The sequence below is a fragment of the Beta vulgaris genome, chromosome 3 (genome assembly GCF_026745355.1).
Source record: "Beta vulgaris subsp. vulgaris cultivar EL10 chromosome 3, EL10.2, whole genome shotgun sequence".
In the NCBI taxonomy this organism is placed as follows: Eukaryota; Viridiplantae; Streptophyta; class Magnoliopsida; order Caryophyllales; family Amaranthaceae; genus Beta; species Beta vulgaris.
In genome coordinates this window covers 55,682,455-55,697,121 of record NC_079204.1, presented here as the reverse complement: position 1 = coordinate 55,697,121, position 14,667 = coordinate 55,682,455, and the positions used below count along the sequence as shown (strand labels likewise).

The following is a 14,667-nucleotide window of genomic DNA, read 5'->3' as shown; positions in this document are numbered from 1 at the left end:
AGGTTAGTGTATACCAGCGAGCTCGAGTTCAACTCCAAGATGTGTGTCCCAATGCACTTATTTCATTAATATCTTTGATTTTGCACTAGTAAATATCATAAAAAATTGAATATCATAAAAAATTGAATATTATGAAAGTATACATCGAAACAAATCTAACAATATCCTACATGATTATATTTTATCTTTATATATAATGAGAAAATAGAGTTAAAGTGAGTTGCTAAATAATGTTAAACTAACAATGTAACAGTATAACACTTGTTTAAGAAAAAAAAAAGTATAATGAGACCTTTACAAACCATCTCAGCCGCGGATATAATATTACCGACATCTCCATTTTATGTTAGTTTGCTCACGTTTATGTTTCAGACAAGGCTCGAAGTCTCCTCACGTTCTTCATTCTTCCTTTTCCGTTGGAATTGAAGTTTTTTTACGAAGGCTGAGCAAGCATTCAAAATCGATACACCCCTGCAATACACACATATACAAGTAGATTTTTTGTTTTTACTTTCTCAAAGTAAAATAATAATAAAATAAAAAAACATAGCAGAATTAATATTTCTTGATACCTTATTTGATTAGATATACTTCATCTAAAAAAGTATTATACACCAGGCGTACCGTGAGTATGATACACCAAATGCTAATTTTTTGCTCATTGCTCGTTTGAAATCATCCAAATGAGCAAAATATAGTAAAAAACAGAGTTTCAAATGAGCAAAATTGGTCTTGAGTACTACCTCCGTTTCCTAAAAGATCTTCCTTGTTACTGTTTCTACGGATACCAAGGAAGATCCATTGTATGGGGTGATCCATTGTATGGGGTGTGGGGTGAGTAAAGTAGGAGAGAGAAAGAGGTTAAGATAAATAAACAAATAAAAAGGGGTTAAGGTAGGAGAGAGAAAGGGAGTAAAATTAAATTAATAATGTAATGGTGGACCATATGATAGGACATGAGAGGGGAAAAAGGAAAAAAAATTTCAAATAAGGAATAAAGTAAAAGAGAAAAGATCTTTTGAAAACGTACTTAAACGGAAAGAGGGAAGATCTTTAGGAAACGGAGGTAGTATCATACACATAGTACACCAAGGTGTATGATGAATGAATGAAATGATTATCTCAAAAAGTTGTCACGTAAAATAGACAAGTATTTCACTTATTTCAAAACGTATTGATGTACATAAAATTATGTTAGATAATTTAAAGCTTACCAAAAGATCCTCTGTTGTTGGTGCTCCATCACTCGTTTTGTTGGACGAATCCTTAAGACTTTTTGCAATAGATTCCTTTCAACCAAAATTCCAATGAGAGAGCACATGATGATAACAACAATGGTTGGCCATAAGTTCTGTGGGGATATAGTAACAAACACTCCAGTCATAAAAGCCAATAAGGTGGAGCAAATTGCTACCATGAGTAAATACATGCTTTTTTCGATTAATAGCAGCGGAACCTCGGAAGACTTATCATGGACTAAGGACCATATAAGGCATATCAACACCAATGTGGAAGTACACATGCCTAGTGTATTAGCCATCAAAAACACTAAGAAAGCCGCCTTCGTCGCCATCATTGCTTCTCCATTGTCTTGATTCAATCCACCAGGGAGAGTAAATCCAGCAGCGAATGTAATGGTAGCTATCAAAGCCGCCACCACAAAAAGCGAATTTCGCACTTCTAGTAAATCAGTGCGTTGCTGAAAGAATGATGTATTTATCCTTGGATTGATTCCGATCCTTTGGCACATAGCATCCTATAATGTAATATTTCACAAGAAATGGTTAGAGTGTACGTATTAAAACAAAGCCAATTATATCCGTTTCAAAATAGTTGCACCATTTGACATATTAACACTATTAATCAATCAATTTTGACAAGCATTAGTCAAGTAGGATCTTGTTAAATTCGTATCAATGCGAGTCTTCCAAATATCAACTTTTTATAATTTTTATTTATACCCAATTAGTGATATTAATGTCCAAATAAGTACATTTTTGGAGTACGTGAAAAAGCAAATGGTACAACTATTTTGAAACAAGAACAGCAAGTGATGCATTTTATAACAGATTACTCCCTCTGTTTCAAAATATAAGACATTCACGCTTTACGAAAATTTGCTTTGACCACAAATATCTCTCAAATACGATAAATAAAAATTATACCGTTTGATTCGTATTGAAAAATACTATAATAATATTATTTTTTAAATTTTTTTATCAACATAAATTGAGAGTAATTAACGGTCAAAGTTTGACCTCGAACATCGTGCGTGCCTTATATTGTGAAACGGAGGGAGTATCTAAGATTAGAAAAGATTTCGAAACAAGAAACCATACCCATCTAATTATAAGATCACCACCATTGCATTTTTCGGCCAACATATCCATGGCTGTTTTCCCCTCCTTATTTTCGATGGTGTAGTTTATTTTTTCCAGGCCAAGTAATGCTTCTGTCAAATGTATGTTATGTTTCTCTATAGCTTTGTGCAAAGGTGTATTCTTTTCAGAATCTTGAAGGTTGATAAGACCTTTCATGTCTGATATGTTAAGAAATGATTCATACTCTTTTAAACTTCGAAGTCTGTTGATATGATGTAAAGGTGAGTCCTCCACTTGTATGCATAGTTCTCTAAAATCTCTTGGATAATTTGTGATGAATGATTTAAGTGTTTCATATCTACCATACTCACATGCTCTCACCCAACATAAAGGTGCACGATCGAATATTGGAGGATATTTTTTCAGAATTTCTTCTATAAACCATGTAGCACCGGCACTAAATGCTTCATCCAATGTATCTCCGTCGTTATCTGGTTCGATGATGAACTCTGGCGTTTGGTGAATAAGCCATGTGCCTAATTCTGTATCTGTTTTCATGTTTTGCATAAAGAATAAATCAGCAGCATTATACTAACAATGATTTCTTGTGGTAAATTGAGGAGGAATGTTAAGAGTATAACTCACATCAAGTGGCGGAGCTAGGATTTTCAATTAGCGGTAGCGTAAGATAATTAATTAAATAACGGCTCATAATACTAGAAGTTAGAACATAGTTAACGTTAAACTACACTTATAATCCTATTATTATTATATGGTTCATAATACTATATTCTTTATACTTACATTATGAGAGAGTTCTTCCCATAGAAACTCTACGTATCGTACTATTCTATCGTATCCAACCGTTTTAAAGCCAAAGAAATTTCTCACTCTTAGAATAAAGTTTGTTGTAATATGAACTATGAAGTATTATATTGTTTAAATTTACAAGTGCAACAGTGGGAGATGGAAAAGATTAGAGCATAGGGAAAATTAAAGAAAAAGGGGAAAAACAAGAAAAAAGAAAAAAGAAAAAAGAAAAAGGAAAAAAGAAATAAGAGTATTAGAGTAAATATATGTAATATATTTAGTCTCCTTAATTAGAGCTCATGTAATTATGTTAAGTAGGTTTTGTACTCTTCATATATATAGTGTGAATAATATACCAAGCCTCCTAAGGGAGTATTCCTCATATTCTTAATACGTCTAACATGGTATCAGGCCGTTAAACCTCGGTCGCGCCGTTGTCTTCTTCCTCCACCCTTCTTTCATGGCACCCGAAGGTCCTTCTTCACCCAAGGCCACTCCCTCCTCGGTGAGCCATGCTTTTCATCCTGCTTTGAGCGTTACAAACGTCAAAGCCTTGATCCCTTTAGTTCTTGATGTCGAAAAGGTTCAGTACACTCCCTGGGCAACACTCTTCCGCAACACCGCCAAGGCATATAACGTCTTGGATCACATCGACAACACGGTACCGAAACCAAAGGACATTGATGATGCTTTATGGGATCGTTTAGATGCCATTGTTTGCCAATGGATGTATGGCACAATCACTACTGACCTCCTTCTCAAAATTTTGGACGACAAATCCACGGCACTGGAAGCATGGGAAAGGTTACGTAATATTTTTCAAGATAATAAGGGTACTCGGGTGGTGCATCTCGAGAACCAATTTGGTACTATACATCTCTCTCAATTTGCATCTCTTGCTGATTATTGTCAGGCTCTTAAGGCCTTATCTACCCAACTTGCGGCTATCGATCATCCTATTTCTGAGGAGCGTTTAGTTCTTCAACTAGTTGGTAAATTGACAACCGACTACCGAATGGTTGCAACCCTTATTCAGCAATCATCTCCTCTTCCTTCGTTTGATAAGGCGTGTTCCATGCTTGAGTTGGATCGCGTGAGTCGCGAGAAAACCGACGTCTCTTCTCCACAAAATGATGTGGTTCTTATGGTTGGAGATTCTGGGTCAAAACCGCCATCTCAGGTGGCCCCTGGTGGTGTTGGTGGCAACCGTCAAGGTGGTAGCAAGCATGGGAATGGTTATGGCAAACTCAAGGGGAAGTATAAAGGGAAAAATAATTCCCACCATTCTGGGTCACAGGGGCGTGGTGCTACTCAAAATCAAGCCCCACAATTTTATTTCTCTCCTTGGGCTTCTCAATGGGCCCAGCAGATGATGTATCCACCTTGCCCATATCCATCACGCCCTCCAAATCAGTGGCAGCATGTTCCGGGTCAGCAACAAGGGGTTTTGGGCCCTAGTCCACGTGTGTCTCAGCCCACACAACAAGCTCTCCTTGCTCCAGGCAGCTTTCAACCAACCGAATTGCCCACATTTTTCAACACTTTGTCTCTTCAACCTCCGGACTCCAATTGGTACATGGATACTGGTGCCACATCTCATCTTATGAATAACTCAGGTATTGATTCTTCTATTGTCAATTGGCGTACGTTTAATTCTCACATATTGGTTGGTGATGGTTCTAAAATACCAGTTAAAGGTTCAGGCACTTCTTCCCTTCCTCTTTCCAATCATTCCCTCACTCTCAAAAATATTCTCTACGCTCCTAATATCATCAAAAATCTAGTTTCCGTCCGTCAATTCACTTCTGATAATTTTGTTTCTGTTGAATTTGACCCGTTTGGTTTTTCTGTGAAGGACCTACGGACGGGGACAATATTGACCAGGTGCAATAGTGTGGGAAATCTCTATCCAGTGTCTTCCACTCCATCCACTTCATCCTCTTTAGCGTTTGCTGCTCTATCTCCTCAAGTGTGGCATAATCGTTTGGGACACCCTGGAGATCAAGTTATTAGTTTTCTTAAAAATAATGCACTTATTCAATGTAATAGTGTTAAGAATCTTTTTGTTTGTCATGGATGTCAATTAGGCAAACATTGTCGTCTTCCTTTCTCTATTTCATTGACTAAGACTTATGCTCCTTTTGATATTATTCATACCGATCTGTATACATATCCTCTTAATAGTCCTACAGGTTTTCGGTATTATTTGCTTTTTCTTGATGATTTTTCTCATTATGTGTGGGTATTTCCTCTCAAAAATAAATCTGATGTGTTCTCCACTTTTGTGCGTTTTCATACTTATGTTAAGACTCAGTTTGGTCTTTCTATTAAAGCTTTGCAATGTGATAATGGACGTGAGTATGATAATGAGTCTTTCACTCTCTTTTCTTCTACCCATGGCATGATTTGGCGCCATTCGTGTCCCCATACGTCTTCTCAAAATGGCAAAGCAGAACGTATGATACGCACTCTCAATAACATTTGCCGTTGTCTATTGTTTCATGCATCTCTCCCTCCTTCCTATTGGGTAGAATCTCTACATATGGCGACATATTTAATAAATATTCGTCCTACTCGTCTCTTAAATAATCTCACTCCTATGCATATTCTTTTTAACAAAACACCCTCTTATGATCATATTCGCACTTTTGGTTGTCTTTGTTATCCTAATCTCTCCTCTACCTCTCCCCACAAAATGAGTCCCCGTTCCACTCCGTGTATTTTTCTTGGTTATCCCCCTTCTCATAGAGGATATCGCTGTCTCAATCTTGCGACCAATAAAGTAATCATATCAAGACATGTTATTTTTGATGAATTTACTTTTCCTAATTCCTCTACCTATACTCCAAAATCATCAGATTATGATTTTTTGACTCCTGATGTTGAGTCCCCTCCACTTATTATTACTCGTCCCACTAGCTCTGTGGTCCACCTCCCTCCTAGCCCAAACAATTCTCTGTCTCTCGTTGGGCCGGATCCACAGGCTCCCAATGCTGCTCCTAATCCTTCTACTTTTGGCACGGAATTACGTGCTGGGCATTCTGTGCTTTTGGATTCTTGTGGGCCTGCTGCGTCAGTCCCAAACTCTCCTCACAGCCCTCATTTCCCTTCCTCTTCCCACCCGGTTTTGGGCCCAGCAGCCCCTGGCCTCTCTCGCGCACCCAATAGCGCTCCTGGCAGCCCAGTTTCCTCCCTTCATTCTCCTCTTTTGCCCTCTGAGCCTCACCAGCCACCGGGTCATCCTATGCGGACTCGTTCTCAATCTGGAATCATCAAACCCAACTCTAAATATGCTAGCTTTGCTTTAGTTGCTGCCTCTACACCACATATCTCTCCTATTCCTCGCTCTTATTTACGTGCCCTTGATGATCCTAACTGGTATAACGCCATGTGTGATGAATATAATGCTATGCTTGACACTCATACTTGGGATTTGGTTCCGCGTCCTCCTGATGCGAATGTTGTTCGTTGCTTATGGGTGTTTTCTCACAAGGAGAAATCTGATGGTACTTTTGAGAGATATAAGGCTCGGTTGGTGGCAAATGGTAAAAGTCAAGAAGTTGGGGTAGATTGTGGTGAGACTTTTAGTCCGGTAGTTCGTCCTACTACTATCCGTACTGTATTGAGTTTGGCTGTTTCTCGACACTGGTCTATTCATCAGCTTGACGTGAAGAATGCTTTTCTTCATGGTGATCTTCAGGAAACAGTTTACATGCATCAGCCTTCTGGGTTTGTTGATCCGGACAAGCCTAAACATGTTTGTCTCCTTCGGAAGTCTCTTTATGGTCTAAAACAGGCTCCCCGGGCTTGGTATCAGCGATTTGCGACTTACATTCTCTCTTTGGGTTTTCATAACAGCAAATGTGATACTTCTTTGTTTATATTTCAGCAGGGCTCCGATACAGCTTATCTTCTCCTCTATGTGGATGACATCATCCTCACTTGCTCGTCTGATGCTCTACGCACTCATATCATTACTCGTCTGAGTTCTGAGTTTGCGATGAAGGATCTTGGTCCTTTGTCTTATTTCCTTGGTATTTCTGTCTCTCGTACCAAGGATAGCATGTTTCTTTGTCAGAGAAAATATGCTATGGAGATTCTTGCTCGTGCTGATATGACTTCTTGTAAGTCTGCTGCTACTCCTGTTGATACTAAGTCTAAGCTTAGTGCTACTAGTGGGAAGCCTCTTGATGATCCTACTCTATATAGGCAGCTTACTGGAGCTCTCCAATATCTTACTTTCACTCGCCCCGATATCTCTTATGCCGTTCAGCAGGTGTGTTTATTTATGCATGCTCCTCGCGAGCCTCACTTTCATGCTCTTAAGCGTATCATCCGATATCTTAAGGGTACTGTTGACTATGGCATGCACTTCTCCTCGGCTCCTGCGACGGGCCTTGTCTCTTACACTGATGCAGATTGGGGCGGCTGTCCCGATACTCGTCGCTCGACTTCTGGCTACTGTGTGTTTCTTGGTGATAATCTTATCTCTTGGTCCTCTAAGCGACAAGCTACCTTGTCTCGATCTAGTGCTGAGGCCGAATATCGGGGTGTGGCTAATGTGGTTGCTGAGACGGCATCGATTCGTAATCTTCTTCTTGAACTTCATTGTCCCTTGAAGCGGGCTACCGTCGTCTATTGTGATAATATTAGTGCTGTATATATGTCTCATAATCCTGTGCAACACCAACGCACTAAGCATGTGGAAATGGACATCCATTTTGTACGTGAAAAGGTTGCCCTTGGTCATATACGTGTTCTTCATGTGCCATCATCTTCTCAGTTTGCTGATATTTTCACCAAGGGTCTTCCACAACCTTTGTTCACAGATTTTCGGTCCAGTTTGAGCATCCGTCCTCCTCCTGCTCCAACTGTGGGGGTGTATTAGAGTAAATATATGTAATATATTTAGTCTCCTTAATTAGAGCTCATGTAATTATGTTAAGTAGGTTTTGTACTCTTCATATATATAGTGTGAATAATATACCAAGCCTCCTAAGGGAGTATTCCTCATATTCTTAATACGTCTAACAAAGAGAATGAACAAAAAGTAACAAAAAAAAATGTTACACAGGTAGTCGAATCGGAGACTTCTGTCTCTTCGGAAACTAAGAAAAGCAAGCCTACCACTGCGGCAAGCAGATTTATTCAGTAACATATTATTGCTAGATTTTGTATATGTTCTGTTTCTTATTCTTTTTCCATCCAGCCAGTTTTTTTTTAAAAAAATTTAACATTTAGATCGACGAGTTACTCCATGTACGTTTGATTTTAAATGTGTATGGTTATAATTATAACCCAAGTATGTTAGCGGATCGTCAAGGTGTCTGTGATCTATCAGAGGAATAGCTCCTATAAACAGCCAAGTGGTACTATTTCGCAGGTACATACTACATACTACTTTCTCTCCTTATCTCTCTACTTTATCTGATATCTAAAACCTCAGCGGCCACAATACTGACTTGAGCGTAGAGGAGGTTTCCTCGCATCCCCCGAGGATAGTTCACGTTTGTTTCCTTGCAGGTAGCTCCTCACGGACGACCCCTCCATGACTAGCGGACACAACAGAGGACCATCACTGTTCTGATACTAGAACAAGATGAAACTATGACAATCTTGTAAGTTGTATGAGAGATATCTGTAGAGCTAGAAAGATTACTGATGACCTAATAATAATTAAGACTATCATAAATTTAATGCATTAACCTCAATGCAAGATGCCCCTAAGGTTGATTGTAACTAAGATTTTGGTTCAAAGAATGAGAACTTTTCTCAGTATATAAGATGATCTCTACAAATCAAAACAACTTCCAGCTTGGTATAGGAACTGAAAAAATAAGTACTAATAAGTTATGGTATTAAGTTCAGTCAACAAAAAATAGTATTAACACTATCACAAATAAGTAATATTAAGGATGTCTTGATCTAGTGGTTAAGATTGAGGTGCTGTGAATGATAGGTCAAAGCCTCACAAGTTTGAATCCTCCCTCTCCTTCTTTGTACTTTGTACTGTTTTCGTGACTCATATGAATTATAAAAAAAACAAGTAGTTATTGAATAAAAGAAATGGATATAGCAAAACTAACCTTTGCAACTTAAAGCAACATGCAAGATATTTCGCCCGTCAATCGAACTCTTGATATATTTGAGCCACCTTTCCTTATCTAAATTTTCCATTATGTATTTGGTCACTTGAATACAATCATTGTGTACTGCAAGAAAGAGAGTTTTGTACTCCGGGGTGTAAAAATCTATTATTTCACCTATATCGTTTTTACCAAGTTGTGACACTATATATTTTGCAAGTTCGTCTTGTTTGTGTAGTATGGCCAAGTGTAGAGGTGCGTCACCTTTCGAATTAAATCGTATCCAAGGAAGCATAAACGAGTTATACCGATAATAATCAGGAACTTCTTTTTTGTAAGCTTCTACTAAGAACTTGACAATTTTGAGAGTATCTTTGTGAGTAGAAATTGCAGCAATATGGAAAGGGTTGTGTTGATTGTCGTCTAACAAAAACATAAGTTTAATGAGACGACTTCTCCATTTTCGATCGATATTTTTGCTCTCAAACATGCATCTAAATGGCCATTCTTCACCTACCTCTTTTATCCATGTGTGTAACACAGTGTCTCCGGCTTCATTCAATTTTTCCAATAGCTCCGGAAATAGTGTAACTAACCTTTCCAAAAAAAATTCTGTTTCAGGAAAATAAAATTTGTCAGTTTTATTGTGACCGATGCAATTAATGAACAATCAATCACTAACAATGTGTTAGCTTCTTTCACAAGCAGAGGGAAAACAGTCATATTAGATTTTAGGAACAAATTTCAAAATGCAAAGGCAAGTGTTGATAATAGGATTTATGTTACAACATATTAAATACTTTCTCTGTTCTTTTTACTTGCAACAGTTTGACTTTCACGCTTGCCAATGCATATTTTCAACCATCAATAAGTTTAATTACCGATAAATAAAAATTATAAAAAGTATATGTTCAGAAAATATACATTCAGACGAATCTAACAAGATCCCACGTGAATATGTTTTTCCTTAACTATAAACCACCAAACATAAACTAAATAGAGTTGGTGAATAGTGTAAAAGTCAAACAGTTGTAAGTAAGAAGAAACGGAAGAAGTATTAACTACTCACCTCCGCAAAATGGTGCTTTATGCATGGCAAGCCCCGCTTCATCACCATCAACTATAAGGTGGTTCCAACCTTTATGAATAATCACGTCTAGAATCTCTAATGCAATTTTTTCCAATTTATTCTGTTTTGGAACATATGAAGCTTGAGGATTTGCTGCCATGACGACTAAATGGAGGCAATTATACGGCGACTCTATTATAGCATTGTTATCCAATGATAAGATATATGAGGCAAAATCTTCATTCCGAAAAGCTATGGCCGTCAACAGAGGAGTACTTCCAAGTTCAGTCACTAATAACCATGGAAATAACTGGTTTGATGGGATGCTTGAACTTGATGCATGTGTTGTTATGTCATGATCATTTGATGTTTCTTCCATGTACACATTCATAAGGAGTTTTGCTATTTGAATACTTTCTTCTGTACTAGAAGAACGAGCAAGTGTATGAAAAATGTTTTTACCAGTTTCTGGGTCTTTTTCTAAGAATATGTTGAATACAATCCTCCTTATGTTTGGGATGATATCATCACGTGTTAATAGATACTCAAATGGCCAAACTTTACCTTCATCAGCCCATGTGTCTAGTATTAAGAATCCATTTGTGTATAGTAGCTCTGGCTTTTTTATAAGAAACAATCGACAAATTTCTTTGTCATCTGCAAAACAAATGGAAATGTGCATGTTCATCAGTACAACAAATAGGAGGTGGGGATAATAGTTCAAATAAAAGTGCAAGAGAAAAATATATGATACAGCGCGTCTTGTGTGTGGCCGGCCACACGCGAAATTACAGGCCAGGTGTGGTCGCGTGTGCAACACGCTGTCAGCCTGTCAACTCATTTTTAAATGATCATATCCCACTCCTTTCTTATCGGGATTGAGCTTTTGACTAGGCGTTGGAAAGCTATTGAGCCAAATTTTCATCTCCAACTTAAATCTTCCCAAATATTAAGTATGTTGTGAGATATGACCTTTTTAAGTTGACCCTTATGCACAAACACTTATAAACAATTGAGTTACTCTTAGGAACAGATGAAGTTAATCTTATGACCAAATGGAGTTACTTGTATGATTGTACGGTTACTTTTAGCAATGAAAGGGTGTTACTCACTCACTCTTATAAGGAAATGTGGTTACTTTTATAAGCAAATGCGGTTAATTTTGTGAACCTTTGAGGTTACTCGTATAATTAAATGAGGTTACTCGTATGATTTATTGAAGTTATTTATATAAATAAATAAGGTTACTAGTATGAATTAATTGGGTTACTCATAAAATTAAATGAGGTTACTCATAAATTAAATGACATTACTAATATGAATTGATTGGGTTACTCATATGATAAAAATGGGGTTACTCATATAATAAAACGAGGTTACTTTTGTGAACAATTGTGGTTACTTGATCAAATAGGGTCATCGTATGATTAAATAAGGTTAATATTGTGAACTAGTGATGTTATTCGTATGAAAAAACGAAGTTGCTTTTGTGAACAAATGAGGTTACTCATTGAATAAATGAGGTTACTCATTGAATAAATGAGGTTACTAATCACTTTACTTTTATAAATGAATGAGGTTACTCGTTTAAATAAATGCGGTTACTTTTGTCAACCTTTGGCTTACTCGTATGATTAAATGAGATTACTCGTATGATTAATTGAAGTTGCTTGTATAAATAAATGAGGTTACTAGTATGAATTAATTGGGTTACTCATAAGATTACATGAAATTATTCGTACATTTTGTATGGCATTCTCGGTTATCCCTCCATCTACATTTTCAAAATAATTAGTAGTCAAAATATTTATCAATTCCATTTATTTTCATATTTCCATGTAATTCTTGCAACACTAATAAGAGTCATAAACTCCCCTTCTCGCAATCTACTCTCACATTATTGTTCCTCTGATCTCAAATTTATTTTTCTGATGTATGGACTCTCCCATACTCTCTTTATTTATTTATGAAGTGACATGTAGAGTTGTAAGTAGATTTCAAAAAAGTCGAGAGTCAAATCCAATTTAGTCGAATTCGAAATTGTGGGACTAGATTAAACTTCGACTAAACTTGGATCGAACTCGGCCTCTGATTAATTCAAAATATATAGAATTGCATTTAGACTAGACCTATTTATTGAAATCTAAAGTCCAGCTATATATATAAGCTCAAAATTTTCAAAAAAAAATTTCATATATAGTACTAAAAATAATAAACATATATACCTATACATAATTATCATATCCAAAAAGTAGAAATTAGTACTATACATATTTAAGTTTTAATACTAAAAGTAGGACAAAATTTCGCTCATATGATCGTATCTTAAACAATTGTAGTATGTTTATTTTACTTAAATACTTTGGCGTAAGACTTAGAAAGTCTGATTTGGTTTTTCGTCATGATTTATTATTGAATCACATAGATTTTTTTTTATTTCATAAATATAAGGTTTATTAGACCTGAACGGTAAAAAATAGTATCTCATTAACATTTTGAATTGAATTGGATTAGATTCGAAATTTTAAGACAATTGTTTGGACACGAATCAGGTTGGAATTTTAAAAAGTTTGGGTTGAACTCAAACTAAAAAAGTAAAGTCTAGTTTATTAAGGACTGGATTTGGAAATATCCTATCCATTTCATCAAATGTACACCCTTAGTGACATGATACCGTTTGATTGCATTTTTATAGGCTATGCGGTACATAGCAAAGCCTATAGGTTTTATGTCATTGAGCCCAATGACTTTGTCTCTATTCACTCCGTGATAGAGTCAAGGGATGCAATATTTGATGAGACTAGATTCTCATCGATTCCAAGACCAAAGGACATGATACCTAGTACTAGTTCCAATGTTGTAGATGACATTTCAATGATCATGATACTACAACACCGGAAATTAGGAAAAGTAAACGAATTAGAAAAGAGAAATCTTTTGGACCGGATTTTCAACTATATTTAGTTGAAGGGTCAAGGGAGTCAATTTCGACTCAAATTTCATATTGTTACAATATGGAGGAGGATCCTAGGTCCTTTGATGAGGCTATGAAGTCTCATGATTCTGCTTTCTGGAAAGAGGCAGTGAATGATGAAATGGATTCTATAATGGGTAATCACACTTGGATTTTAGCTAATTTACCTCCCGGTTGCAAACCCCAGGTTGTAAATGGATTTTTGTAAGGAAAAAGAAAATCGATGGAACCATACTAAAACATAAGGCCCGGTTAGTGGTCCAAGGTTTTAGGCAAAGATATGGTATCGATTACTTTGATACTTATGCTCCAGTAGCTAGAATAGCTACTATTAGACTATTGATAGCATTAGCTGCGATTCATGGTCTAGTAATTCACCAAATGGATGTAAAAACTGCTTTTCTTAATGGTGAATTGGAGGAGGAAGTGTACATGAATCAACCTGAAGGGTTTGTGGTTAAAGGTCAAGAAACTAAAGTTTGTAAATTGGTTAGATCTTTGTATGGTCTTAAACAAGCACCTAAGCAATGGCATCAAAAATTTGATGAAGTTGTGTTGTCTAGTGGGTTCAAAATAAATCAGTCCGATAAGTGTGTATATAGCAAATTTGATAATAACGGTAAAGGAGTTATAATTTGCTTATATGTTGATGATATGCTTATTTTTGGGACTGATTTGGAACAAGTGGAAAAGACCAAAGTCTTCCTTTCCTCTAGCTTCTCCATGAAAGATTTGGGTGAAGCGGATGTTATTCTAGGTATTAGAATAATAAGAGGGAAAGGGTCGTTTTCTTTATCACAATCTCATTATATTGAGAAAGTGGTCAAGAGGTATAATGAGTCAAATTCGACTCATTTTGCTACTCCTATGGATCCTAGTATTCACTTGGTTCCGAGTAGTGGTACTCCAATTTCACAATTGGAGTATGCAAGCTTAATTGGAAGCTTGATGTATGCTATGACTAGCACTCGGCCGGATATAGCCTTTGCTATTGGCAAGCTCAGTAGGTATACTAGTAATCCTAGTATGTTGCATTGGCAAGCATTGAGAAGAGTGTTAAGGTACTTGAATAAGACCTTGGATTATGTCATAACATACAATAGAGAACCTTCTATCTTAGAAGGTTACTCGGATGCTAGTTGGATTTCGAATAAGGAAGATTATTCATCCACTAGTGGTTGGGTGTTTCTTCTTGGAGGAGGTGCCATTTCATGGGCTTCCAAGAAGCAAACATGTATAACGGATTCCACTATGGCATCGGAATTCATTGCTTTGGCTTCTTGTTGCCAAGAAGCGGAATGGCTAAGGAATGTGTTGAGTGAGGTGGACTTATGGGTGAAACCAATGTCACCTCTTGCTATCCATTGTGATAGTGCATCAACCATAGCTAAAGCATATAGTGAAGTC

General features: G+C 36.9%; 1 protein-coding gene across 1 annotated transcript; it reads right to left on the bottom strand.

Annotated features, from left to right (window-relative positions):
• Positions 1-224: 224 nt before the first annotated feature.
• On the bottom strand, positions 225-2,766 carry LOC104889664 (protein ACCELERATED CELL DEATH 6). Its single transcript, XM_048640033.2, has 3 exons — positions 2,340-2,766; positions 1,215-1,756; positions 225-471 (listed from the first exon to the last, which is right to left on the bottom strand). The coding sequence occupies exons 1-3, from the start codon at positions 2,535-2,537 to the stop codon at positions 369-371; spliced, it is 843 nt and encodes a 280-aa protein (XP_048495990.1). The 5' UTR covers positions 2,538-2,766; the 3' UTR covers positions 225-368.
• Positions 2,767-14,667: the final 11,901 nt, after the last annotated feature.

Bases quoted from the DNA above. Each gene is read 5' to 3' on its own strand.
- LOC104889664 (XM_048640033.2), bottom strand. From the start codon at position 2,537: ATGAAAGGTCTTATCAACCTTCAAGATTCTGAAAAGAATACACCTTTG. The intron at 1,757-2,339 runs GTATGGTTTCTT...ATTACATTATAG, and splicing joins GTGATCTTATAATTAGATGG to GATGCTATGTGCCAAAGGAT. The intron at 472-1,214 runs GTAAGCTTTAAA...TGTGTATTGCAG, and splicing joins CAACAACAGAGGATCTTTTG to GGGTGTATCGATTTTGAATG.